At 45.6% G+C, this 26,760-nt stretch overlaps 1 protein-coding gene across 2 annotated transcripts; it reads left to right on the top strand.

Moving 5' to 3' along the window:
* The first annotated feature begins 4,905 nt into the window (after positions 1–4,905).
* Positions 4,906–26,268, top strand: Chchd5 (coiled-coil-helix-coiled-coil-helix domain containing 5). 2 transcript variants are annotated; one of them, XM_047523242.1, is made up of 5 exons: positions 4,906–5,099; positions 6,071–6,211; positions 6,306–6,471; positions 24,729–24,860; positions 25,926–26,268. In XM_047523242.1, coding segments are annotated over exons 1-5 (462 nt in total). In that variant the 5' UTR covers positions 4,906–5,097; the 3' UTR covers positions 25,947–26,268. The 2 variants fall into 2 exon arrangements, with proteins under 2 accessions (XP_047379198.1, XP_047379199.1); XM_047523243.1 differs by lacking the exons at positions 24,729–24,860; positions 25,926–26,268 and adding an exon at positions 8,723–8,904 and having other exon boundaries at positions 4,917–5,099.
* Positions 26,269–26,760: the final 492 nt, after the last annotated feature.

The raw sequence follows: 26,760 nt of genomic DNA, 5'->3' as shown, positions 1-26,760 counted from the left end.
CCCATTTATTGATTCTTGACGTAACTTCTTGCACTTTAGGGGTCTTGTTAAGGAAGTCAGATCCTAGTTCGACATGGTGAAGATTTGGGCCTATTTTTTCTTCTGGTAGTGCAGGGTTTCTGTTCTAGTGCCTAAGTCTGATCCACTTGGAGTTGCGTTTTGTGCTGGGTGAGAGATAAAGGTTTTATTTCATTTTGTCACATGTAACTTTCCATTTTTCCCAGCATTTGGTGAATATGCTATCTTTTCTCCAGTGAATGTTTTTTGGCACCTTTGTCAAGTACGACATAACTGTATTTACGTGGGTTTGTCTCTGTCTTCTATTCTGTACCATTGGTCTGAGTCTATTTTGCTGCCAATACCATGCTGTTTTTATTACTGTAGCTCTGTAGTATAGTTTTGAAGTCTGGTATTATGGTACCTCCTGCTTCACTTTCTTGATAAGGATTGCTTTGGCTCTTCTGGGTCTCTTATTTTTCTAAGTGAATTTCATGATTGCTTTCTCTATTTCTATGAAGAATGTCATTGGGATTGCACTAAATTTGTATAATACTTTTGGTAGTATGGCCTTTTGACTATTCTGCCTAGCCAGGAACATGGGAGGTCTTTCCATCTTCTAAGATTTTTAATGAGGCCCAGTGTACTATTTGTTATTATTTGGTGGGTGTTTTCAGTATCTTGTCTAAGGACACTCCACCAAGTCCAAAGATTTTCTCATATGTTATCTTCAAAGATTTTATAGTCTTATGCTTTACATTTAAATTGACAAATTTAGAGCTAATTCTTGAATAAGTATGGGGTTTCATCAAGATTTGGGGATGGGGTTGGCCTATAGCTTCTGGTTGCTCAATTACCATTATTTGAATTAGTTCCTCCATTGAATTAATTTTGCACTTCTGTTAAAAAAAAAAAAATTCAGTCGACCATACATGTGTGGGGTTAGTTAATTCGGTAGGTAATTTTATATTTCATTTTATCTCCTTTGTTGGCTTACTGATCCGATCGCTACGTTTTGCATTTCCTTTAAAATTTCTAGCATTGTATGCAGTGACACCCACCTGTAATCCCCACAACTGGGGAGCCAGGGGTAGGATGATCACAAGTGTGAGGTCGGCCTAGGCAATTTAGTGAGACCCTGTCTCAAAATTAAAAGGTCTGAGGATGCAGCTTAGTAGTGGAGTGCCCCTGGGTTCAATCTTCAGTGCCACAAGTAACTAATGAATTTCTAGTCTACATCTGTGGATGTATCGTGCCTTCACGTAACACGTATCACTTTACCCAGTGTGAGAAAGTTCCAACAAGCACACACTTCCCCATCTCTCGGCTCTTGTGCCATGTTATCATACCTGTCCATGTGCAAATGTCATGAACACAATATATTACTCCTTTTTCTTTAACAATTTCAAAGAAATTGATAACATATAGCATCCTTTTAGCCATATCTGGAGATCTTTATCTTATACTAGATTTCCATCTTTCCTTGACATAAATGGCTTCAGTGTAGGGTGCATGCTTGTAATCCCAGCAACTCAGGAGGCTGAGGCAGGAGGATCACAAGTTTGAGGCCAGCCTCAGCAATTTAGTGAGGCCCTAAGTAACTTACTCCCTGTCTCAAAAAGAGCCGGGGATGTGGCTCAATTGTTAAGCACTCCTGGATTCAATCCCCAGTACTAAATAAATAAATAAAAAGGGTTCACTGTTTCTAAGCTTTCTTAGCTGGGACCAGAGCAGCCATTAGGGCTAATTTTGCCCACTGCAGAAGCAATGCCTGATGACAAGTGGGCAGTTTCTCCACTAAGGCTCTGCTAAGGCTGTTGGGAACCTGGGCAATTGGTAGCTCCAGGGACTCTTCTGCTTGTGTCTTGGTGGATCTCTCCCTGACCTCCAGGAGTGTGTTCACAGGTACACTATGAGCTAAAGACTTGGGGAACCCTCTCAGACCTGAGCAGCTTGTGACTCTTGCTCCCTGCTCTAGGAACTCTGGCTGTTTGGCTCTCCCAAAGCCTAGTCTTTGAACACAAGGAGGGCACGGGATATGCATAGCTCTTTCTCCCTGTGCCATGTGGCCTGGAAACTGCAGGCATAAGCTGGGCTATTAGTGTCAGCTCATTTGTCTCCTCTCCTGCCACAATACTTGTTTCAACATCTGAACTCTTTCTCATGTCCTGCCCAGGTTTTAACTGATTGTATTGGGATGGTAAACTCAGTTCCTTTTACTCTCATGGGCAGAGAGAAAAGCAAACTGGTTCTTCAAATATGTGTGTGCATGGAATCTAGCTGAATGAACAATGAAGCAGTGCATTTGAAGAAATTTAGTCCTCATAAACATGGTAATCAAGACATACCACACAAAGTATAGTGTTGTTGAAAACTACTTTTAACTTTTATTTTTAAAAAAGATGTTTGATAAGAGTATTTGCTGAACTTAAATTTTCCCTCAGTACACACCTGGAGGGCATTTGGGTTACCTGTATTCTGACTCAGAACAAAATAACCTGAGGTTCCTGCTGGCCACCAGCTCACTCATTTTTAGGACAAAAGAAATCTCAGAGGCTCCAGGAGTCTACCACTACCACCTTTTTTCTCCAAAACAGTCTTTACTGAAATCCTGAAAAATGGATAGGGGGAAGAACTAGAGGTCCCACGAGCATTTTTCTCACAGATATTTCAATTTTGCAATAAGGATGATATCACTCAAAGATAGGTTAGAACTGAAAGGATGAGAAAAGAAAGGAAATGGCCGAGATCAAGGGGACTGCAGAGACACAAGTAGAAGTGACATCCATGCTGGAAGCAGAATCAAAGAGCAAATTTCCACTGCTGGCAGAGTATTTCACAACTTTTCAAAACTTGAAGTAAGGTGGAGTCTCCCTTTGCTTGTATTTGATTGGACAAGCAAAGAGCACATTACTAAATATTTCTGAAATCTGGCCCGAAATCACCCATCTCATGCCTCCTTTTTCCCTCCTAAGTGGTGCAACGTTGTTTGAAACAACTACTTTTCTAGAGGAAAAGCAGAGACATGAAGGAAATGCCCCCTTTGTGACCAGTTTCAGCAAGCCTCCCTGGAGGAGACCAGCACTGTAAGGAGGGCCTCCTGAAGCAGCTGTCAGGAGGAAATGGAAGCCCAGAGTGCAGAACATTTCATGAGATATCCCATTTAAACTCAGATTTGCTTCACTCCAAACCCATGGTCACTTAGTTCTCTTACATTTGATCCCTAGAGTAGTCAGTTTCACCCTTGAGTAACTGGTATTTTTGACACTTTGAATAATTAACAAAGATATTTATAATTTTTGAAAGGGCTAAAATATTCGCCTAGATGATGAGAGAATTTGAAATTATGACCACTGTCTGATTGGTTAATGGCCAGGAAGTCATGTACTTGGGTGTCATTTGATAAGAGAAAAAAAAAAAAAAAAAAAGAATCAAAGTATTTAAGATATTTGATTGACCAAGTTTATAGTATTTATAAATCAAATGTATTTGGAGACTTTATAACTCCTTAAAATAACTAAGATGTTGCTTATTAAATGACCATATTATGTATGTTATATATTACACAAGATATATTTTTTAAATAAAATAAGATTTTAGTAGTATATAGTTAAAACAACAACAACAACTAGAAGTTTGAGGGTCATATTCCCCAAGAGGGGTGTCCCATGTTGGAATCTTCATAACAATTACTTGGACCAAACCTAGATATTTGAGCCCCTTCCTTGAAGAAACACATTGCCTAGACATTGGGACAAGATTGGAGAAGGCTTGGGACCGATTGAAGATTTCATTCTCCCGGGGGGGCGGGGGGGCGGGGAGTAAGGATTCATTTCACAGTTGAAGCCAGTCATCTGTCTTCCCACAGCCCTTGGTGCCGTTTCCTTCCTATCTTCCCTCATCAAGTATAAACTTGGACGTTTTCAGATAGGAAGAATGGAGGAGTCTCCTGGCTCCTGGCTTCAAACCTACCCCTGTCATATGAGGCAGATAGATGGCCAGTGAGCAGCCATCAGATGTCAACTGCCAACCAGGGCAACTCATGGTTACAGCCCTGTAACAGCTGTCACTTATCCAGACTCATGAGGCCCAGGCTGTGAGAACCACCCCGGGCTCTACGTGAAGGACAGGATGGATGCCACCACTCCTACTTGGTAGAGCAGCATATTGACATTCCAGGTGGTTGTCGCTCACAGATAGCTCTTGTTCGTCTTAAACGTGATGATTAACTGCACTTTCTGCGCCTTCTGGCTGGAGCCTTGGAAGACTGCATACCAGATGGCAAGACAGATGCTCACTTCTCCGACCCAGAGAGATCCAGCTTCCGAAGTAGGGAAGTAGATGCCAACGTCTAACCTCGCCCTGGAAGGCGGAAGAGGAGGGAGGTGAGGACCTCCAACACCAGGAGGAACCTGGATTAAGGCCCGGCTTAGGGCCCCCGTCAGGGGGCAGGGGCACGGCTGGCGAGGCCTAGGCTGAGCAGTGGGGCGCCTGTGCCGGGCCGGGCTCTTGGGGTGACCCCCGCCCCGGGTCGCAGCGCGCGCAAGGGATGCACTGGAGAACAGCTGGCACGTGCCCCAGGCCGAGGGCGGCGGCTCAGCACGAGGGGCCCTTTTCCCGAGCCCCGCAGGTGGCCCGCCATGGTGCCCAATCGGTCGCGAACCGCAGCTTGTTGAGGGGCCGCCACAGCAGCCGCCGCTCTCCACTAGCCCCAGTCAGGCAAGGTGGAGCGCGCGTGGCCGCTGCTCAGCCCCAGCAGAACCCGCTCTCGCTGGGGCCCGAGGCGCCGCAGCACTTCCGGCGCTACTTCCGGCGATCGCTGGCGCCGCCATGGCAGGCCGGAAGTAAGAAAGGACGGAGTCACACAGCCAGCCGGACCGGAAGCGGATATATGGGGAGCCGCCACGACAGGCCGGGGCCGGAAGGAGAGACCGGGCGCCGCCGTGACGGGTCGGAGCTAAGCGGAACGGGATGCTCGTCCTCTCTGCGACCGGAAAAGCGAGGCTGCGAGGGCTGGGCAGGGCGCCGCCATGACAACCAGGCACCGGAAGGGGCGGGTCGCTCCGCCCTGACTGATCCCACGCCGGCACCGGCCTCGAGATGTGAGTAGCCGGGATGCCTGCCCCTAATTTACTGCCGCTACGCTTCTCTTTCAGTGACCTGGACCTAGCCCAGGACCTCAGGAAGGAGGACCGGCCGCCCTGCCTCTTGGAGAAAGGCCTCGGGGTTCGGCACCGTCGCAAACCCCGCCCCGCGGGCCAGGCCCCGCCCCCGGCGTTCAGGCCCCTCCGGTTCCCTCGTAGCGCCGAGGACTTCCCGGCCCTGTCACCCCATCCCGGCCCCTGACACCACGGCCCTAGGACTCCAGTACCGGTCCACAGCGCCCCAGGCGCTCTCCTTGGGTCACCAGACCTTACCTGACCAGCACCCCAGACCTCACCTCAGACCTCACCTCTAGCACCCAGTCGTGTTCCTAGACGCCTCGACCTTGCTCTGCATCCCTACACCGCACCCCCAAACCCCCAAGATCTCTCGTGTAGGATTGTTCGATCTACCCCAGCACCACAAACTCACCCAAGGCTTCCAAATCATGCCCCAGGACCCTGAGTCCCATCCCAGGGTCCCCAAACCCACCAGGGCCTCAGGTCTTTTCTGTCTTCAGGCCCCATCTCTGAGACTTCCTGGCCAAGAGACCCTGAGACCCAACTTCCAGGGCCTCCAAACCCGTTTAACTCTCCCAAGCTCTCTCTCTACCATTCTGGATCCTGCTCTGAGGCGCAAGCCTTCTCTACATGATCCCCAGGCCTGCTGGGGGCCTCCTGGATTCCAAGATGCCAAAGGCCTGCAGAACAACCAGACTTTGTTTTGGGACTTCCACTATCACCTCAGAAGCTCCCACTGTGTTCCACAACTCCCAGGGCTCAGGCCTCACCTCTGCCCTTCCCTGTCCCCATCCCAGAATCCTTAAGATCCCCACATCTGCCCAGGACCCTTAGTCTTACCCCAGAACCAGATCAAAATTCCCTTTCTTGCTTGCTGTCTGAAATTATCCTCAGCCTACCCTGTCCCACAGGCAGGCAGCCCTGGAGGTCACTGCTCGATACTGTGGCCGGCAGCTGGAGCAGTATGGCCAGTGTGTGACAGCCAAGCCTGAGTCATGGCAGCGAGACTGTCACCACCTTAAGATGAGCATTGCTCAGTGCACATCCTCCCAGTGAGTGTGGGCAAGTATGTTGCAGGGGCTGAGGGAGGGAGGGTGGGAGTGGAGCAGGAGGGTTCCAGGGTCTGAAATGCCCTGCCTCCCCCAGCCCAATCATCCGCCAGATCCGCCAGGCCTGTGCTGAGCCTTTTGAGGCCTTTGAAGAGTGTCTTCGGCAGAATGAGGCAGCTGTCGGCAATTGTGCTGAACACGTGCGCCGCTTCCTGCAGTGTGCTGAGCAGGTGCAGCCGCCACACTCGCCCACAGCCCTAGAGGTAAAGCAGGCTTGTTAATCAGCATCTAGCCCCCTCATCTTTCTAGTTGCTCAAGGTGAAGATTCAAGTCCTCTGCCCACCCCACTCCCATACGTGCCTTCCGCAGGCATCCAGAATCCAGAACATGGTCACCTCCTGCCCCCGTCCAGTTCCTCCTTCAGTCCAGCCACCTTCCCCACCCCACTTCCCCAGGACACCCATCCCTGCCATCTCCTTTGTTTCCATGAGTCTCTTCTTTCCTGCCTACAGTGGCCTGGAATCTTATCACGTTGCACTTTTGCTTAAAACTCTGCAGTGGCTTCCCATTCACATTGGGAACGAAGTCCCAGATCCTTACAGGTTCTCTGTGTTCCTCGGGCTGACCTCCTCTGCCCCCTCCCTCACTCACTCTGCCTTCACTGTTGTTAGCTGTAGGGGCAGAGGGAGTGGGGTGGGTGAAACGTCTTAACTTTCTTTTATGCATACAGTACATAGGAGATACACAGCATATCTGAGATATTAAAATTTTATTGATGGGGCAATTATAAAAAAGTCTTAAAAAGACTCCTTGGGTGGTAATAGTAGGAAACAAGATTGAGAAATGCTCCTCTGGATGTTCGCCTGGCTCTCCCACTGTCCTGTGAGCTCCAAAGGGAAAAGTCACACCTTTATTGGCCTCTGAACACTCTCACGTTTCTTCTTTTGGTCCCTATGGTCCTGCCTTCTCTCTGTACCAGCAGACCTGAGGTCCCTCTTGTTCTTTTCATGTCTTTCTCTGTGATGGTCTCAGAATGATCTCAGAGGAAATCTGACCATGTTCTGTTTCTAATTAGCCATCTTTCCGTGGATTTTATTTCCAGCAGGCCAGCTCTCAATTCCAGCACAGTCTGGAGCCCCATGACCTCTGACCCCTTCCTCTCCCCACTTTGCTGTCCAAGCTATGTGTTCTAACCCCAGTGAACATGCTGTTACCTAGTTGCCCATCACTTCTGCTTTTGTCTAGCTGTTTCCCTCTGCTCTAGGATTGCCCTTCCTAACTCATCTCCTGGCCAGTTCTTATTCCAGCTTGTTTGGTCCTTCTTTTAGAAAACCTTCTCTGATGCCTTGTGCTTGTTCTTAGGCTCAAGGTCCACGAGCCCCTTTATCATGGCTCACACCCTACAGTTGTCTTTGTATCTCTTGCTTCAGGGGAGTTCTTGACTAAATACTGGGAAGATGCCCTTTGAATCAGAATGGTAGTCATTGATTTCTTTCTGTAGAGCAGGGATAAGTGAACAGCTCAGATCCCAAGAGCAGAAACCAACTGGAAGGACTTTTAATTCTCCCCAGAAAATGTTTAGTAATGACCATATACTGTCCACATAGTTTCTCAAGTTACTGTTAGGAGCATTTCTTTCTTCCAGATGTTTTGGGTATTGGATAGAAAATACCTCTTTCTCCTTTAAGGCCTGTTGCTCCTTCCTGTCCTGGGCAGGCACCCAACCTCTCCCTGTGGCCACTCCTGCCCCCACAGTCTCTCTTCTCTGGCAGTCAGAAGAACTTTTAAAAATGGAAATTAGGCCATATGTCTCTCCTTTAAAACTAAATGGTTCTCCAGCCAGGTGTGGTGGTACACACCTAGAATCCAGTGTCTTGGGAGGCTGAGGCAGGGGGATTGCAGGTTCAAAGCCAGCCGCAGCAACTTAGTGAGGCACTAAGCAACTTAATGAGACCCTGTCTTTAAATAAAATATAAAAAAGGGCTGAGGATGTGACTCAATGGTTAAGCACCCCTGGGTTCACTCCCTGGTGCCAACAACAACAAAAACAACTTTAAGATTCTCCACTCAGTAGTTAAGACCCAGTTCTTTCCCACCATCGTCCTCCTCCCAACTTTTTCCTCCCTAATTGGGGGCAGTAAGATTTGGGCCACCTTTATTTTCTTCTACACAGAATTTCTCATCAATTGACACATTTTTGTTCATTTGCTCTTTGTCCCTTCCTACTTGAATGGAAACTCCCAGAGTCAGAGATTTCTGCCTACTGGGTCCCCAGTACCTATGAAATGCTAGGCACAGCTCAGTAAATACAGCCGAATGGTGCATTCCTTATGACACCTTGCCAGGGCCTAGGTGTTCTTGGTGGCAAGTGGCCAAGGTCATTGCCTGGCACCCTTTTCCTCCCTCCAGCCTGGGAATGCAGAGGCAGCTCTGCTCTGTCTATAGTCTCACCAGCAGAGGTCCCAGGGCCAGGCACAGAGGAGGTTCCAGCAGATGCTGGTGTTCTCTCCACAGGCACAGTCGCTTCCTGCCTCCTGAGGACCCGGTTGACTGCAGTTGAACTGAATATGAGTGACTGGCCCCTTGATGTCCCTACCCCCTGCAAAGTAGCCATTGGAGTCTTGAGGGCCCTGGCAATGGACCTGACTTACTGAATATCAGGACTTCCGATAAATAAAGACTGTGCAATGCTCTGATTACTGCCTTTGGCACCTGGGGTGGGGTGGGGTAGGGTGGGGTGGAGAGATGGCTGGGTAGCAACCCTGATTGTCCATCCCCCAGCTTCACGTGGTCTGAGTAAGAAGTGCTGGGGAGGGGAAGGTGCGCCCTCATGTCCACTGCTGCATGAATGTGGGGAAAACCCCTTTCCCTCCACTCTGGCACTCACCAAATATTTATTGTTTTCTAGAAGCTTGGGTGGTGGGCAGTGAATATTACCCCTCTTTTCTTGCTGAATTCAAAACTGAGTGAGCATTAGACACAGGCATTGGGTGATGGATAAGTACTGGCCTTACTATTGAACATGGAAGGATGTGGCTTAGAAGGCTGCTATACTGAACTCTGTCTTGGTTTGCACACCCCCAGAAGCCCAGTGTCAGAATCTAAGTGCAGATAGTATATTCACAGTTTGAATCCACTGGTAGGGAGTCGAATGCACCAAAAAATTGTGCATTATCAGGCTAGTTATCTCTGGGAAATGGACTCTGCCCCACTGGGGGCCTCTGAGGGACAGCATAGAACTTAGCTCAGTTACCCTGTCAAGGGGCAAGGAAATTGGGGTGTTTAACCACCAACTCCCCAACTGGCCTCCAGGACTGTTTATTTTTTATAGAACTTTATAGTTTTACATAGTAGTTGGGTTCATCCTGACAAACTTACATGCATGGAAGTCTGTTTCGGTTCATGATTCTCCCTTCTCCCATTCTCCTCCTCAAGGGCTGTTTTCATGGATGATGACCCTCTGCTACTTCTTTGTTCTGTGAAGGCCAAGTGTGCTCTTGGCATCAGAAGAGCATGTGAGCAGAGGGTGAGGGATCAAGTAAGCCTGCGGTGTGCAGAAGAGATGCTGAGGGAATCTGGCAGGTACCAGCTTGCTAGTGCCTTCTCACAAGCTCTCCAGTGGGGGAAGAGGCAAGGATGCAGGGAGGCACAGAGCCCTGAGCTGAGCATGCCCGTAAAAGAAAAATTCCACGATGTCCCAATTTTAATTACAAAGGACCAGAGGACAGAAGGGCCGCTTAATCAGTAACAAGCTACAAGCTGAAAAGAGCAAGTGGCCAGTTACATTCTTTTTTTTTTTTTTTTTTGCGGTACTGGGAATCGAACTCAGGGCCGTGTGCTTGCAAGGCAAGCACTCTACCAGCTGAGCTATCTCCCCAGCCCCAGTTACATTCTTGAATGTATGTTAAAATCTTAAATGACACATGTTGACACACCACCTGGTAACTATTTACATATGAACTTTGCAGACTCTTGAAGTCAGCCAATCCAGAAGTAACAATGACTTCTCATGGACTACCCTGCTATCACAAAACTTCTTGCCACTCTTTGTGTTGATCTGTTCCTTTTATCTACATGGCAATGTGGGTTAGAATGCTTTCCTTTTCCCCAAATTTATAAAACATACTCTTAGCTCCTGCTTAGCAGACATTTTCCAATTGCTACCAACCCCTGTAACTGATTACGGTGGAAACTTGTCCCAGGACTTGGTGCTTTCTTTTCTTGGATAGCATCTTTATGACTCAATAAATCCTTTTATTTTAGAGATCCTTTGGTCTCCAGAGTTTGGGTGTAACAATGCCCACAGCCTCAACCCAGATTTTATATTCAGACAAGTCTCTCCTCCCTGGAACAGACTCCTAACCTCTGGAAATTGGAATAATCGGCCATTTGAAACCTAAGACTTGTTCTCTGGTTTAGAAAAATGAGTTTGACCCTTGGGAGTCTTTCCTGAGGATTAATCTCCAAGGCAAGGGAACTTGTTTGTTGGCTGAGGAGCCAGGTAGAAGTCCTGTTCAGTCAAGGTTGCAGGAGCCTCGGGATGCCTGTGACTGAGGCAGGAGGAAACAAGGCCGTGGAGAGAGTGATCAGTCCCTGTGGTCCTAAAAGGACCTACGTCCTGGTGGCTTTCTCCCAGCTCTCATTTCCCTGGGCTGTGGACTGAGCCTGCAGATTTCTGTGGCTGTTTTGAGCCCAACCTACTTTGCTCGAGCAAGCTTGAGTGGGTTTGCTTCTCACAACCTAAAAGAAATGTGATGCGAACAAACAAAATGGAGATCCAGACTACCTTTCAGAACATCCCTCCACGTGGCCTCTCTTCCAATAGGCTGGGCCAGCCTCCTTGTATGGTGGTCTCCAGAGTCCAAAAGAGAAAATGGAAACCTCAAAGACATCACTTTCACCACACTCAATTGGTCAAAGCAGTTGTGAGGCCACTCCTGGTGGCATCTGTCTGCAGAGTTTTTGGCCGTATTTAGGCTAGTGTACAAAGTTCAATTTCTATTTCTTCTTGTGGCTGTTTTGATATTGTACTAGGAATTCTAGGAATTTCTCGCATTGCCTACGTTTTTGAATTGCTGTAGATTTGTTCATAATACCTCATTATCTTAAGTGCTGTGGCATCACCTTTGAGGGCTTTCAAGTTGTAATGAAGGATTTTGTGCTTGCTGTTGAACACAGACTTTGTCAAAAAACCAACAAAAACAACCTATAATCACTAGCCCCATTTGCATTCCTGACACTGGTTATTTATATCCTCTTTTTTTTTTCTTGATTAGTCTAGACAGGAGTTTATCAGTAATCTTTTCACAGAATTTATTTGAAAAGCCAATCTTTTCAAATACATCTGAGCTACATCCCAGTCCTTTTTATTTTTATTTTGAGACAATCTCACTTAGTTGCCCAGGCTGGGCTTGAACTTGGTCATCCTCCTGCCTCAGCCTCTATAGAGTTGCTGGGATTACAGACATGTGTCATTACACCCTGCTGTATATTTGTTTTTAATTGAATCTATTGTCTTATTTTCTTCTTTATTTACTATTAGTGTTCTTTTTGCTACTAATTTTTTTTTGGGGGGTGGTCCTGGGGATTGAACTCAGGGCTTTACCACTGAGCTGCATCCCCAGCCCTTTTTACTTTTTATTTTTTATTTATTTTTATTTTTTTATTTATTTATTTTTGGTACTGGGGATCGAACTCAGGGCCTTGTGCTTGCAAGGCAAGCACTCTACCAGCTGAGCTATATCCCCAGCCCTTTACTTTTTATTTTGATACAGGGCCTCACTATTGCTGAGACTGGTCTTGAACTTGCAGTGCTCCTGCCTCAACCTCCCAAGTCACTGGGATTGTGGGTGTGTGCTACTACACCTGGCTTTTTCCTGCCTTTTTGAAATGAATGTTTAGCTTACTGGTTTTTAGCCTTTGGGTTCTAATTTATGCACTAAATTATTGACAAAGCATGGCTTTCTATTTTGATTTCTTCATTGATATCAGATTATTTAGAAATTTATTTCTTAATTTCTAAACATATGGCGATTTTTCCAGCTCTCTTACCTACTTGCAGTTGGTTTGGGAGCACATAAGATTTCCATCTTCTGACATTTGTTGAGCTTCATGGCCTGGCATGTGTTCAGCTTTTGCTAATGTGCCATATGTGCTTGACTCACAGTCCCTGGCTCATGGTGCACTGTCTTAGCTTGAGATCCTGAGACAAGAAATTGGGAGATGATCCCAGAAAGCACTGGTAGGACATTGAGAAGTGAGACAGGGAAGGGGATGCGCAGCACCTAAGGAGTCCACCTTCTAGCAGATTATCACTGTGGGCCACAGTTCTCTGGGGAACCCTGGGAAACAGTGGAAAGCATGATCCTCAGGGAAGGTGCGAGGTACTCGTGTACCATCCTCCACCAGCATGTGGGGCTAGGGTTCCCCCTGCTACTTCCGCTTGCCACACACACAGGCAGGGTGGGTGCTGCTGGAGAGGAAGCTTTCTGGCAAATTGCTGCCTCAGCTGCTGCCACCCCCCACCCAGTCACCCGTGGCCTGGCATAGCTACCTCAGCGGCAGCCACCATCCTCGTAACCATCTTCTCTGCCATCACCCCATTCCAGAATAGCCACCATTGTTGGGGGTGTTGAGAAAACAGGAAATCTTTCAGAATACCTCACTCCACAAAGAGTGGCTGCACTCACCCAAGCAGCCACCCAGAAGTAACGGGCATGAGAGGTGAATAATTACTGGGAAGAGTGGAGGGGGCAGGAGGCAGTGTTGGACATGTGCAGATGCTGAAGTGGTGGTGGGGACTGATAGCATGCAGGGTTCTGAGGAGGCATGACAGGCCAGTCACTGGAATGTGGGTGTGAGGAGATGGGGATGTTAACAGGAAGGGGGACATTTTACCTTCGAGAGCTTTCCAGTTACAATGGACGATTTTGGGCTTGCTATTGACCATACTGCTTTGTTGAGAAATATAGTCACTGCAATAATGATAAAATTTGTCAGCACTTAGCCTTCTCTGGGTAAACAGTTGGTGCCATCAAAAATCTTCAAGCAAAATGTGTGCAAGGTTAAAAGCAGATCCTGTAAGGAACTTAATAATCTTGAGAGAAACTATGCTGCCTTCTACTGTGAAGTGTGTTATTTTAAGAAGTCCTGATGCCCAGGCCATACCTGGACTAATTAGAAACTCCTGGGATGAGACCCATACTTTGGTAAATTTTTTAAATTACCAATTTCAAAATCCAGTCAGTATGCATTCAAGGCTATTGATACTGGCCAGAGATTGAACCTGGGGCCTCACACATGATAGGCTAGTGTTCTGCCACTGAGCTATATTTCCAGTTCTTTTAAGAAAAAAAATTAGTTTTAAAAAATTTTGAGACAGAGTCTCACCAAGTTGGCCATCCTCCCACCTCAGCCTCCTGAGTAGCTGGATTACAGTCTTCCTCAACTGCACCTAGCTAGGATGTTGAACCTATTCGGAAGTCCCTAACGACATAGAGTCTGCAGCACCTCGTTTTTTTAGCTCAATGAGAATTTAGCAATAAGGTCATGACTTATGAGACAAGGTCATGTACAAATAGTATGAATCGCTTTCTTCTCTGATGGGCCAACAATGACTGACTGCGTGGTGGATGAGGTCAGCTAGCCCAAGGAGAAAGACTTAAAAGCATTAAGAAGTGATGGAAAGGTCAAGGACATGGACAGGTTTGCACATTGAGGGCTCCTGCCCCCTGAGGCTCTCAAGCCCAGAGGCCTGGATGTTGCCACTGGAGCCGCTCTTGCTGAAGAGTGGCAGTCCCAAGGCCGACCTTGGCCTTCCCTGCCATCTTGTGCCAGGTGCTGCTGAGTAAAAGGGGGTATACAGATGAGCTCCCAGGAACCTGCCTGCAGAGCTCAAGTCCAAGGAGCCAGGCCCAGCAAGCAGGTCTAGAGAACAGAAGTGCAAGACTTGTGAGATGAAGAACACAGATGCAGTCGTACTGACTGAGTGGTTAGTACCTTTATTTAAAACAGCAGTGACGATTCTTTCCATCCATAATACATAAGGCGTTTATTGTTTTTTTGTTTCCTTTTTCATGAATACCTGAGTCTTTGACATCCTTTTCTCTTGTGTAGTATGTAAAACCAGAACTCCATGTTCAATGCCTTTGTTGAGAGGATATTTAGCTTGATGTCTCTGCACTGGACTGATAACAAATCAGCATAATGTGGGCTTGATGAGAGCTGAGCTGCAAGGCCAAGTGGATTTTAATGATGAAGTAAAAAGTCCTATTAGTGTGCCTGCCCGTTTTGAGAAAATGGGAAAGGACTGTAATGCACATTACGGAAGCTTCAGCATCACGGGCCATAATCACGTGCCTTTTAACCATGGGGCTCACAGGCATCCAGGGCACTTGGCAAGTAGGATCTTTTCACTTTCTTTGCTAAGATACATATACACTGAATGAGATTTGCCAGTATTTATATTTGCACTGTCTGCCAAATATGCAGATAAGTTGGCAAAGTCTAGTTTCTTTTTTTTTTTGTTTTTTGGGTGCTGGGGATCGAACCCAGGGCCTTGTGCTTACAAAGCAAGCACTCTACCAACCGAGCTATCTCCCCAGCCCCGCAAAGTCTAGTTTCTATCTGAATATCAGCACTCTTTTGTTTTCCAAAGTTTCATTACAATTTTCATAGAACACCAGAAGATGATTTAAAAGTCCGTTTTTCAAATATGAGTTTCTGAGATTGAGGGGGACCCTTCATTGTTGCTTCCATGATTCAGCATTAGAAGCACAATCGTTGGGAAGACCTTCCAGATTCAGCCTTATACCTACGGGGTCGACACGCCACTGTCAGAATTTGCCCTTTTGCTCATCCCCTGGGCATCTAGCTGTAACAGCTAAATCGGAAAGTGTAATTTTACTGTTTCATAAAGCAGCATGGTAATGCATTGTGTGTGTGTGTGTGTGTGTGTGTGTGTGTGTGTGTGTGTTGCCCAATCAAATTCAGCAGCTTCCTTTTTCAATGGAGCATTGGTGTCTTCAGGGGTGAAACATCCCCACTTTGGATTTGATTTAGGAATACTTGCCTATCTCATTCTGACCTCATGAGATTCAGTCTTCACATATGCTTCTGTACACTTTTCCACCAAGCACAATCCCACATCTTTTCTGAACATTGTGGAGTGTGAACTGTTTTGCTTGCTTACTTTCCTAATCCATTCGTATGTGTCCTTCCATTTTTCACTAAAACAACAGAATCACTTAGTCTTTGTTTTCAGTGATTTCTGGGTCATTCTGGCAGTGGTTTTGTTGACATTCTATTTTTTAATAGTTAAAACTCTTTTTAAAAATGGTCATAGTGTTCATAATGTTAAAAATCAGGGCTGGGGATATAGCTCAGCTGGTAGAGTGCTTGCCTTGCAAGCACAGGCCCTGGGTTCAATCCCCGGCACCACAAAAAAAAAAAAAAAATCAAAGTATCCACAAAGACAGACTTTTAACACAACTACATCGTACTTAAGTTGCATGCTTATGTCACTTAATCCAGAATGATGCAGCAATGATGGTTCATACTTGTGAGTCACAAAGCGTGGCTCAGGAGAAAAACAGCAACAGTGACTGTGGAAGGTCATCGGCTTCCGAAATTTGTTCTCCACTCAGATTTCCCTGCAAAGCCACACTTGCATATCAGCTGCCAGTCCAACATTGCTATTCCAATGTCTTAACGCATCCCAGTGTTGCTGGGTTCAGAGCTGCGCTTTCACTGTGGCTCCCAAAAAGCTCCACCCTTGGCCTTCCTAAGTGGGTAGTTTCATTCTTCCAGTTATTCAGGTCAAAGACCTCAGGGGCTTCTTGGACCCCCTTCTTTTTCTCCTACTCATTATCCAGTGCATTAAGAAATCCTCCTGATTCCCATCTTCAAAATATGTCCATGCCCAGTCCCTTCCCACCACCCGTTACCAAATCCAGATGAGCCTCCCTTGGTGTTTGTTGCTAAAGCAGCCTCCTCCCTGATGTCCCAGTTTCTACTTCACCTTGACCTGCATAACTGTCATCCATATGCTAGCCAGAGACCTCCTTTTTAAGATGTAAGTCAGAGCACATTTTGTTTTTCTGTCTGGAAGTGTGAAAAGGCATAAATCTCACTCAGCAAAAGCCAAAGTCCCTACGGTGTCCTCCAAAGCACAGTGCCGCTGGACATCCTCTTCCTCACGGCTCTTCCCTCATTTCCTTCCAAGCTCCTGGGCACCTCTCCTCTCCCTCCTCTGAACACACCTGGCTTTGCTCAGCTTCTCAGCCTCTGTGTAATTTTTCTGCTGGGAACCCTCTTCTCCCAGATAATGTGCTGCTAACTCCATCACCTCTAAGCCTTTGCACAAATGTCACTTTTTCCCATCCGGTTACCACAGTCACCCTAACCCTCTAACCCTCACTTTATTTTTTAGTTACCAGGGATTGAACCCAGAGCACTTAACCACCAAGCCACATCCCCAGCCCTTTTAATTTTTATTTTGAGACAGGGTCTCACTGAGTTGCTTAGGTCCTCACTAAATTGCTGAGGTTGACTTTGAACTTGTGATCCTCCTGTCTAAGCCTCCCAAGCCACTGGGATCACAGGCATGTGCCACTGCACCTGGCATACCCTCACTTCTAATAGTGTCCCGGGCTCTTTCCCTCACCCTCTCCTCACACACCATCTCGGGCTCTTTTGTCTCTGAGCTGTACATACAGTTGTCTCCCACATGAAGAGGAGAGCTTTGCAAAGCCGGGACTCTCTTATTTGTTTGCTGGTATATCCATAGCATTTAGAGGAGTCTCTGGCACACAGTTGGTGCTCAGAGAATATTGTGGATGAGCAAAGAAAGCAGTCGCCATGCTCTTTTCAGGTGCCAACTTGGGAAGTGGGCTGTAGTGTTGTGGTAGACTTGGAGTCCACCAGGGCAAGGTGGACCAGGGTCCTGGGCCTTGTACCAACTGCTGCTTTCTCTCACTTCCTGCTCTAAGTGGCCCAGCCAGTTTACAGGTTGATCAAGGCAGCATTCACTGGGAAGAAGGGTTGTAGGCAATGCAAGTACTGGCACCTTCTAAAGGTGCTCCAAGGTGCTCACTCCATTTCTTGGCTCGACCCAGTAATGTGCCAGATCTCAGGGTCCTCCACTGGACCTTCTACACACATCAAGCAGATGAAGGAAGAGGAGGGAGCTCAGGGATCACGGGATGTTTACCAGGAGCCATTTCTAGAAGTGCTTCTAGAAGCCGGCACTGTTGCCATCATCAGAACTCAGCAGAGCTCACTGCAAGGGTTGCTGGGCAAGGCAGCCCACCTGTGTGCTGCAGAGCAGACGAGTGAGCACGGACACATGCCTGCGCACGGGTACCCTCACCCTGGGGATGAGCACTCCGTGTAGACTGTGCAGCCACACACGCTCTCTGTTTCGCATGGTGCGAGTCTTCCAGCAGCCCTTCTGGGAGGAAGTATCTTGTTTCATTTCTAGGAATTTGTGCTACAGAAACGTGAGTGCAAATACGAATGTGCAAGGACACACCCTGGGGTGTTTGTTATAAGTAATTTGAAACCAATTTGGCTAGATATTGTCTTGTCTATAAAATGGAGTGCATGTAGCAATTTGAAAGGATGAGATAGATCTTTATTGGCATTTGAACAGATGGTCAATAAAATGCAAGCTATAATGCAAGTATATGATCTCAAAGATTTTTTATTGGTGTGTTAATTTTTAATTTTTAAGTAATACTTGCATATGGTACAAAATTCAAGAGGTACAAAAGTCTGTGCATTGGGTTCCCTTTCACCTTTGCTCTAAGTCTTAAGTTCCTCTCCTTGCAGGCAATCAGTATTACCTGGCTCTTGTATGTACCTCTAGAACATCCTGTGCACACACCTGCAAGTGCACACACATGCGGCATACTCACCCCTCACGTGCATGTGTGTATTTACACCCTCCTTTTCATACAAACGCTAACTTACTTTACATATTCTGCCCTTTTCTTTTTTTACCTAAAACTTTGACTTGGCAACCAGTACATATTATACATAAATAATGTTTCTGGGGTCAAATCCAGGGCCTGTTCACTCTAGGCAGGTGCTCTAACATTGAGCTACACCCCTGATCCCCTTGTTCTTTTTATGGCCACATAATATATGTTTACATGGATATACAGAGGAATCATATCTAACGTTGAGTAATTTCAGTAGGACTATATAAAAACATCCTCGCTCAGTCGGTAGAGTGCGTGCCTTGCAAGCACAAGGCCCTGGGTTCGATCCCCAGCACCCAAAAAAAAAAAAAAAAAAAAAATCCTCATCCTCCTGCCAGGGCCACCGAGTACCTGCATGTGACTGCTCTTCTCAGTCCTCATCTCAGACCTGTCTCAGGACTCCCATGGACCAAGCTTTCTTCAGGCTCCTTCAAGCCCTCTTTTTAACTAGACTTCAGCCTCAACCTCCATCATGTGGCCTCCCTAGCCCAGTCTTAGCAAATAATCCTGGTAAGTCAGTTAGAATCCCAATTCTTGATAGCTGATCAAGTTCCTTGTCCCCCATCTTTGATGTCTATACCCTTGACGTCCTTGTTAGGTCAGTTTAGCAAGGATCATTTTTTTTTTTTTTTTTTTTTTTTTTTTTTGAGGGGTGGGTACTGGGAATTAAACCTAGGGGCCCTTAAGCACTGAGCTACATCCCAAGCCCTTTTTATCTTTTATATTGAAACAGGGTTTTGCAAGTTGCTTAGGGTCTTGCTAAGTTGCTGAGTTTGGCTTGGAATCTGTGATCCTCTTGCCTCAGCCTCTCGAATCACTGGGATTACAGACATGTGCCACTGCACTCAGCTTGCAAGGATCTCCCTGCCCTTGGTGTCTCCTCTTAGTGATTTCCCATCCACTGACGCCATTGCTCTGCTCACTGGCTGTAAATCCCCAGTGTTCTTATGCTCAGAGTTGAGCCCCATCAATTTCTCTCCTAAGATCCCCATTGCAATTGTTCCCAGTACAGCAGTGTTCAGAGGTGGGATTGTTAGGAGGTGGTTGGTCATGAGGGCTCTGACCTTGTTAATGTGTTAATCCACAGATAGAGTCATCTTTTAGTTGCCCCTTGGGAGGTGGGGGAAGCCTTAGGAGGTGGGCCTAGTTGGAAGAAGAGTAATTGAGGCAAGCCCTGGAATGGTGTGTTGGAACCCTGGCTCCTTCTCTCTCTGCTTCCCTGCCACTGTGAAGTGAGTAGCTTTGCTCCATCCCACTCCCTGCTACAATGTTCTGCCTTGCCACAGGCCGGTAGCAACAGAGCCACCAGCTGCAGACTAAAGCCTCTGAATTGTGAGCCAAATAAATCTTTCCTCCTTTACGTTGATTTTCTGAGGCGTTTTGTCACAGTGATGGAAAGCTGACTTACGCACACCCTGTCTCACATCTCTCTTTACACATACCCTGCAGGCTTCGCCTATGTGTCTAGATATTCCTTTGCCTTCTCCCACCCAACCATTACATGGTCCAATTAATTCTGCAGAGCTTAAGCTAGGACTCTTCTTAATCTACTCCATGCATAATCTCATTCATAGAAAATATTTGAAAAATCAGCCCACAGATGGGCATTTCCAGCCTGAGCCTTTGCCTTGGGCTTCCACATGCCTATGTGGTTCTCTACATAGATTTTCCTTTAGAGAAAAGGGAGCACACAGTCCTGTAGTGTCCAACACTGAAGCCATCCACCTCCCCAGCTCCTCTTTGGCCACCATGCTGTTTCTCACCTCCGCCTCTTTGCCTGGAATGCTCTTACTCTCAGCAGCCCAGAGTGCTTAGTTAATTCCTATGCAGTGTTCAAACCTGAGCTCAGTCAGGAGTCTCTTACAGAGCCTTCCCTGTCCCCGTTTTCCCCAAAAGGTCAGCTTCCCCTTCTGTGTGTTTTCACAGCAGCATCATAAACTCCTCACTCATGAACCCACTTGAATAAAGAAACATCAGATTCAAATTGAGAGACATTCTGCAAAAATGACAGTCCTAGATTTTCAAACGTGTCAGTTCATGAAAGACAGAAAAAGCATAGGGAACCATACTCAACTAGAGAACATCGCCCTCACCTGGGTCGGCTCCAAAGGCCACCACTGAAAGCACTGGGGATGTTTGAACACGAACTGCATGTTGGACACCAGTAATGTGCCACCGTGTCTCTGTTCTTAGGAGATCACACACTGAGGAGCCTGGGGTCGAGGTGCATGATAGATGCAACTTAATCTCAGATATTTCAGAAGAGAAAAGTGTATTGTGAACCTATACAGTTAGACATATATCCAGAGTGACAGAGGCTTGCATCCGTGTTCACCATTCACATATATATGTGCATGTATGTGCATATGTACACAACATGTGTAAATATATGTCTACATCTCTAGAGAGAAAATACAGGAAAGGATCAAAAAGAGATGGGTCAAAGTGAAGGATTTATTCCACTATTGCAACTTTTGTAGGTTTCAAATATTTCAAAATAAAAATTTGGGGGAAAACGGATAATCGGGAAAAGTATAAGAAAACTTTGGCAAAGAATATTTCAATAACCGTCTCTCAGGCCATGTTATAATTTTCTTGGTTTTAAAAAATCTATAATACAGAAATATTGTCTTTTCTAAATAAATCCAGAGGCATATGTAATGACTTAAAGTACATTTCAGTTGATAACACTGTAACTTAAATGGCTCATGATCACCTGGTGCCATATTCCTAAAAACCATGGATAATATGTGGTTTAAGTTTTTTAAACCAAATAGTAAAACTCTACTTGGCTAAGTTATTGTCACATAATCTTTCAAAGAAAAATTTAAAAGGAAAAAAAGGGGTTGGTCTCACTGTGATTGCTTTGACTGTGTTTTTCCTGGAAGGCTTCACACCATGTCTGAAACCTGGGCTGTGCATCCAATGACCCTTTGGCTCCTTTCACAGCTGGGGTGCAGACTCTGTTAATTTTGCCATGTTGGTGTTGCCTGGTGAGCACAAGTCTTTGCCCTGTGACTGTCCCTCACACCTGTCCTGTGTGCAGCCATTGAATCAGAGGAGGGCCGTGCTGCCCGCCTCACACCCCCTGCAGGTTGCCACACCACTTGGGCTATTGGCTTCTTGGGATTCACCAGTTACACCTGTGGTTTTCTGCACCATTATCTTTGTTTTGAGGGAATCACCTTCCACCCTTTGCAACCCTGAATTCAGCGTCTTCTGCAGCCAGAGAAGGGGGAAGGCATGATAAATGGAAAAAGACAAAAACCAAGGTTTTCCTCCCACTGAATTAAAATTTTGCAACATTTTCTGCTTTTTCCAATCAGACTGCTGCCTTCTCACCTATTGTGAGCATGAACATTTTATGGATCTTGATTTTTATGTTTTCCTTGAGAATTTGGGAACTTTATGCAAACATTTTGTTGATTTCTTTCTATTAACATCTTCTGAATCCAAAGTTCTCACCAGCAGACGTTGCCTCCCATCCCTCAACAGCATGTGAAATCACACTGCACCGAGGGTAAAATTGTGTGGGCGTCCTTCCTGGCAGGAGAGGCTTTCCCTCGCCTTGCTGCCCACAGGCTGCCAACTACGTGGGCTTCCTCTAGGTCCCGAGGCACCTGGGTTTGAGGGATACGAAAGGTGGAAGCATTAGCTGAACATGTTTTCATTCACCTTGTCTACGTTTGATCACAGTCCTTGAGAGAATCTCAGTTCATAGAGGGGAACCCAAAACCTCTGTCCACGGAGGTGAGTAGCAGGGCCAGGCCGTCTCCTGCACAGCCTCTTCACTGTCCACTGTTCTACTTGTCCCTGGGCCCACCTGGTTAAACGTGTGAAAGCCTGTTGGCTGGATTTTGTACAGACAAGCATGTGAGTTAGACGAAGAGGGTGGGGATCAGCACCTCTGTGTCTTTTTGTTTGTTGGTTTACATCTGTGGATTTTATGAGGACTAAACACTTTCTGTCACATGGCTATAAAACCATGTGTTTTTGTTTTTGTTTTGTTTTGTTTGGGTTTTTGTTTTTTTCCTCTATATTTTTAATGGGTACATTATATTGCAGATGATGGTTGGATTTGTTGGCACAAATTCCTACATGCACACACTATAACAATATAATTGGCACCTCTCCATGGTGGCACCAAGTGGTAGGGATTTCCCTGTGGACAGGGACTCATTTTTTGTTTGGGCATCTTGGTGGAGGAGGTCTGTCTGCCATAACTGCCCTTAATCTTTGGATCAGGGAAGAAATGGAGGGATTCAGCCGTCATGCAGTGTATTTGGTGTGACTGCAAAATAACCTCAAAATTAGTTCAGGATCCTACCTGACCCACTGTGAATGGACTCTGTCCAAAACTCTACTGACCTCCATAAGGTGGACCGTGGCACATTCTTGTTCTCCACCATGTACGTAAGAGCCAGTATCCACAGTATGGCTTCTAGTTGAGCACAGGCTTTGAGAAAGACCTGAGAACCTGATTCACACCTGAGTTGTCTCCAGTTGCCTTTTGAAACAAGGGAAGGGTGGTTCTTTGAGCTCCCTGGACCTGGTTGCTCAGTTGATCATTGTGAGGATATGAGAGATTATACACTTCAAGCCTATTACATGTTGCCTGGAACACAGCCCGATAACCACAATACACTTTGCTTGTTGTTTTGCAAAGAGAATGCAAACCTTAGTCATTACCATCATTTCATCCATATTTTAATAACATACATTCCACAGTGTTCTTGATTCTTCTAATCTATTTCAAGTTTATAGCATTTAACTATACATAATATTTCTTGAAAGTAGGCAAAGATTTTGGATACAAAATCTCAATGACTTGCCTTATATTTTCAAATAACTACATATAACATATATATAGTTTCAAATAACTATATACATATATGTATACATATATATATATAACATTTTTCTACATATGGCTATATAACTGGACTTGTATTTTAAACATTTATGTGTACTCCTTACCCTAGTGTTTAATTTAGCAAATTGTTGTCTTTAAATGTCATTGAGGGTGCAGGGAACAGTGTGCCCACCATACCTACTAGAAAGCTATGAGGAGGTTTTTCCAGAGAGCAAGATGGCGAGACTTAAAAGACCTGCGAAAGTTTCAATATCCTACCCCAGTAATTCATGGTCTTGGAATTCATCACCAGGAGACAATTTTTTAAACCAGCAAAAATTTATCTACAAAGGTTTCATCACATTGTGGTTTGTAACTGGAAAAAGGAAGCAATGCAATTATTTTAAAATACAGGATTGACTCAGTAGGCTTTGGCACAGCTATGTAGTAGAACAAAATGTCGTCATCGTGGTGAGAGGACACTGACGGCATATTATAGTCGTCCTACATAGTCATAGGTTGCACACCCACAAAGTCAGTTAACCACAGGATAAAAAATTTGAAAAAAAATTTGCATCTGCGCTGAACATGTACAGCTTTTTTCTTGACATTATTCCAATCTAGTGTAACAACTACTTACATAGCATTCACACTGTATTAGGTATTACAAATACTCTAAAGATGATTTGAAGTATGAGGAGATGATCCTTCTGTAGGAGGATTTGCAGATTCTGGTGCCCCTGGGAAGTCCTGGAACCAGTCCTCCTTGGATACCGAGGGACAGCTCTTCTTAGGAACAGAACACCTATTCTCAACTTCAATCAGATCTTTTTAAATGTGCAAGAGTGGGCAGAACATTTTTGATAAAGAAAAGCAATGAAAGGGGACATTTGCCTTCCTGATAGGGGAACATTTTGTGGAGCATGGCCACTAGAATAAGGTGGTATCACCTCTGGACCAGAAGACAGATCAGCTGAACAGATTAGATACCCACTTATACGTGCACATTTAACCTAGAATGGCAGAGGCAGTTCAAATTTGTGGCAAAGAAACTAACTCTTGGGCTGGGGATATAGCTCAGTTGGTAGAGTGCTTGCCTCATAAAGCACAAGGTTCTGGGTTCAATCCCCAGCACCACAAACAAACCAACAAGCTCCAGCTAACACTTCAATAACAGTATTGGAAGAGTAAATTTAAAAAATGATCCAGATATATTAAAAGGCTAAATAGAAAACAGTATTCTGGAGAAAAACATAGGGGAATTGTTCATTTAATGAAGGCAAGAAAATCTATAATGCAGACAGAAAATGTAACAAAAAGATGGATAAACTGTTTACGTCAAAATTTAAAACTGTGCATAGCAAATAAGTCATCAACAAGTTTACAAAACAGAGAACTGACTGGGAGGTAGCATATGCACTAGGTAGAAGAAAAAAAATCCAGAATATGCAGAGGGGTCTTACAGATCAAGAATAAAAGAATAAAAGACAAAGCACTTGAGCGTGGGGATGGTTGGCAGACAGGATCATCTTCATTTTGCACATTTTTCTCAGCAATTTTTCAGTCTTTTCAGATCTCATCATTACCTTGCATTCAAACTGCACATGGGATAAACACAGCACCCAATGCAGTGGGAGTTCAATAAGTCTCGGGAAGGACACACTCAGCTTGCTCCTCTCCTCTCCAGGAGGTGGCGCTGTCCCAGGGACATCTGCATAAGCTCCTTTCAAGGGAGTCCTGGTGCTGGGACCTGCAGCTCGGAAAGGAAACGCCAAGGTGGAGGATCACTCTCCAGAGCATATTTGTTTATGCAGAAAAGGTATTATACTAAAAAAATTAAAAATGGATTCATTATAAAAACGTGTAATTTTAGTCATTAGTCATGTGTGCAGATAATTCCAAATCCCATATTTCAAAGGTATAGAGATACAGTGCATTCTCTCCAGCTCTTAGGTTGGACACTAATTACACAACTGTTTATTATATTACTTAAAAAAAACAAATAAAAGTAAGCCATATATATTAGTGATGATAATGTAGAAAAAAAATTCTGATTGGTGAAAAAAGGAATTGGTAGAATTAAAACCTGATGTTAAGGAAAAAGAAAATAAAAACAAAGCAGCCAGGCACGGTGGTGCAGTCTGTAATCCCAGTGAAGCAGGAGGATGAGACAGAAGAATAGAAAATTGGAGGCCAGCCTCAGTAACTGAAAGAGATTGTGTCTCCAAATAAAAATTTTAAAAGGGCCGGGGATGTAGCTCAGTTTAGAGATGGAGTCAATCCCCAGTACAAAAGAAAATGGTTATAAGATTAATCCTGAATTGCTTCCTTCAGGAGCCCAGTTAAGAATGAAGAAAGCAAAACGGTAAAAGATGTGCGATTAAAAATAAGAAAGGAAACATAACCAGAGGCCGTCTGCAGACCACTGTGTGCCACTCGGCTGGAAACATTTCCCGCTGAACTTTTAAGAGTCGCGTTTGACACAAGAGGCCATCCAACCGGCCCTCCTAGTGTATGGGAGTGACAGGGCTCTGCAGCAACAGCGGTGAAGGCACTTGTCCATTAGGGGAGGTGTCCACAGTCACTCCACTGGAGTGGCAGCCAGCTCTCTGGACACAGGGCCTTTCTTGGAGGGGATAAAGAGGGAAGATGGTTGAAGTATTATTTGACTAAATAACCAGAAAAATTGAAGAGCCGGGGAACCAGGCCCTCTGGCATCCACCACAGTGAAAATCGCAGGTCCTCATTCAGTTTCTGCATCTGAGTCAGTTCTCAAACTCAGACCCCAGTGACAGAAGGGCAGCCTGGCCCCCTTCCTCCAGGAGGGGCCAGCATTGCCACTGTAAATACACACAATAAACGTTCCTCTCCTTCTCCCCTAAAGGGACCTGTGGCCATGCTCTAGGGCATCTATCCCTCACAGAAAGGGGGATGTGTGGAATGCAGGATTCCTTGGTGACACTGATATGCGGTCATGGCTCCCTGCCCTGAGCAAGCCAAGAGATGCAAGGAAATGACCAGAGTCCAGCTGCTCACGCCCGTCTGACCATGCATCTGGTGGGCTCACCGACCATCTTGCAGTCGTAGCTTGACTCCTAACTGGGATGGATCTGTGTAACAGCCAGCAGAATTTGCATACTTTGGCCCTCACCAGTTACAGTAGAGGATCCGAGCAGCGTGTGTCAAAACAATAGATAGCGACACCAAGTCTGGGAAAGTAGTGCAAAGATCAGCACCTCCATCAAGGACGAAAGACGCAACACCTCCGTCAAAGACCAAAGATCAGCACCTCCTAGGGAGGGGTGGGGGGGAGGGGAAAAATATAATAAACATCATTACCCTATGTAAACGTAAAAAAAATAAAAAAAAAAAAAAAAAAAAAAGATCAGCACCTCCATCAAAGACGAAAGATCAGCACTGTGGTTCCTGTTACATCCCATTTGGTTCATGTGTACAAAGCCCATATGGATTGCGGTAGGTGACAGGGGACTTCCATTAGCCCAGTTGCAACCGCAGGACTGGATTTCTACCTGAATGAATCAGTACAGCCTTTAGTACTTGGTTTGCAGCTACTGAGCAGGTAAACGCAGTCTTTTCAGTCCCCATCATTAAAGGTGCAAAACTATTCTGGGAAAGATAGAAGAAGAGATATTTTACTTGACCCAGTGTAATGTAAACTCTCTTCCTTTCTCTCTCTCTCCCCCTCCCCTTTCTCTCTC

This window comes from Sciurus carolinensis, chromosome 13 (genome assembly GCF_902686445.1).
Source record: "Sciurus carolinensis chromosome 13, mSciCar1.2, whole genome shotgun sequence".
Taxonomy (NCBI): Eukaryota; Metazoa; Chordata; class Mammalia; order Rodentia; family Sciuridae; genus Sciurus; species Sciurus carolinensis.
This window is presented reverse-complemented; position numbering and strand designations above follow the sequence as displayed.

What these genes read in the sequence shown, in the direction of transcription:
- Chchd5 (XM_047523242.1), top strand. An exon ending in GCTCAGTGCACATCCTCCCA is followed by an intron (nt 6,212 to 6,305) that starts GTGAGTGTGGGC and finishes TGCCTCCCCCAG; the next exon opens with CCCAATCATCCGCCAGATCC. An exon ending in ACTCGCCCACAGCCCTAGAG is followed by an intron (nt 6,472 to 24,728) that starts GTAAAGCAGGCT and finishes TCTCCTCTCCAG; the next exon opens with GAGGTGGCGCTGTCCCAGGG.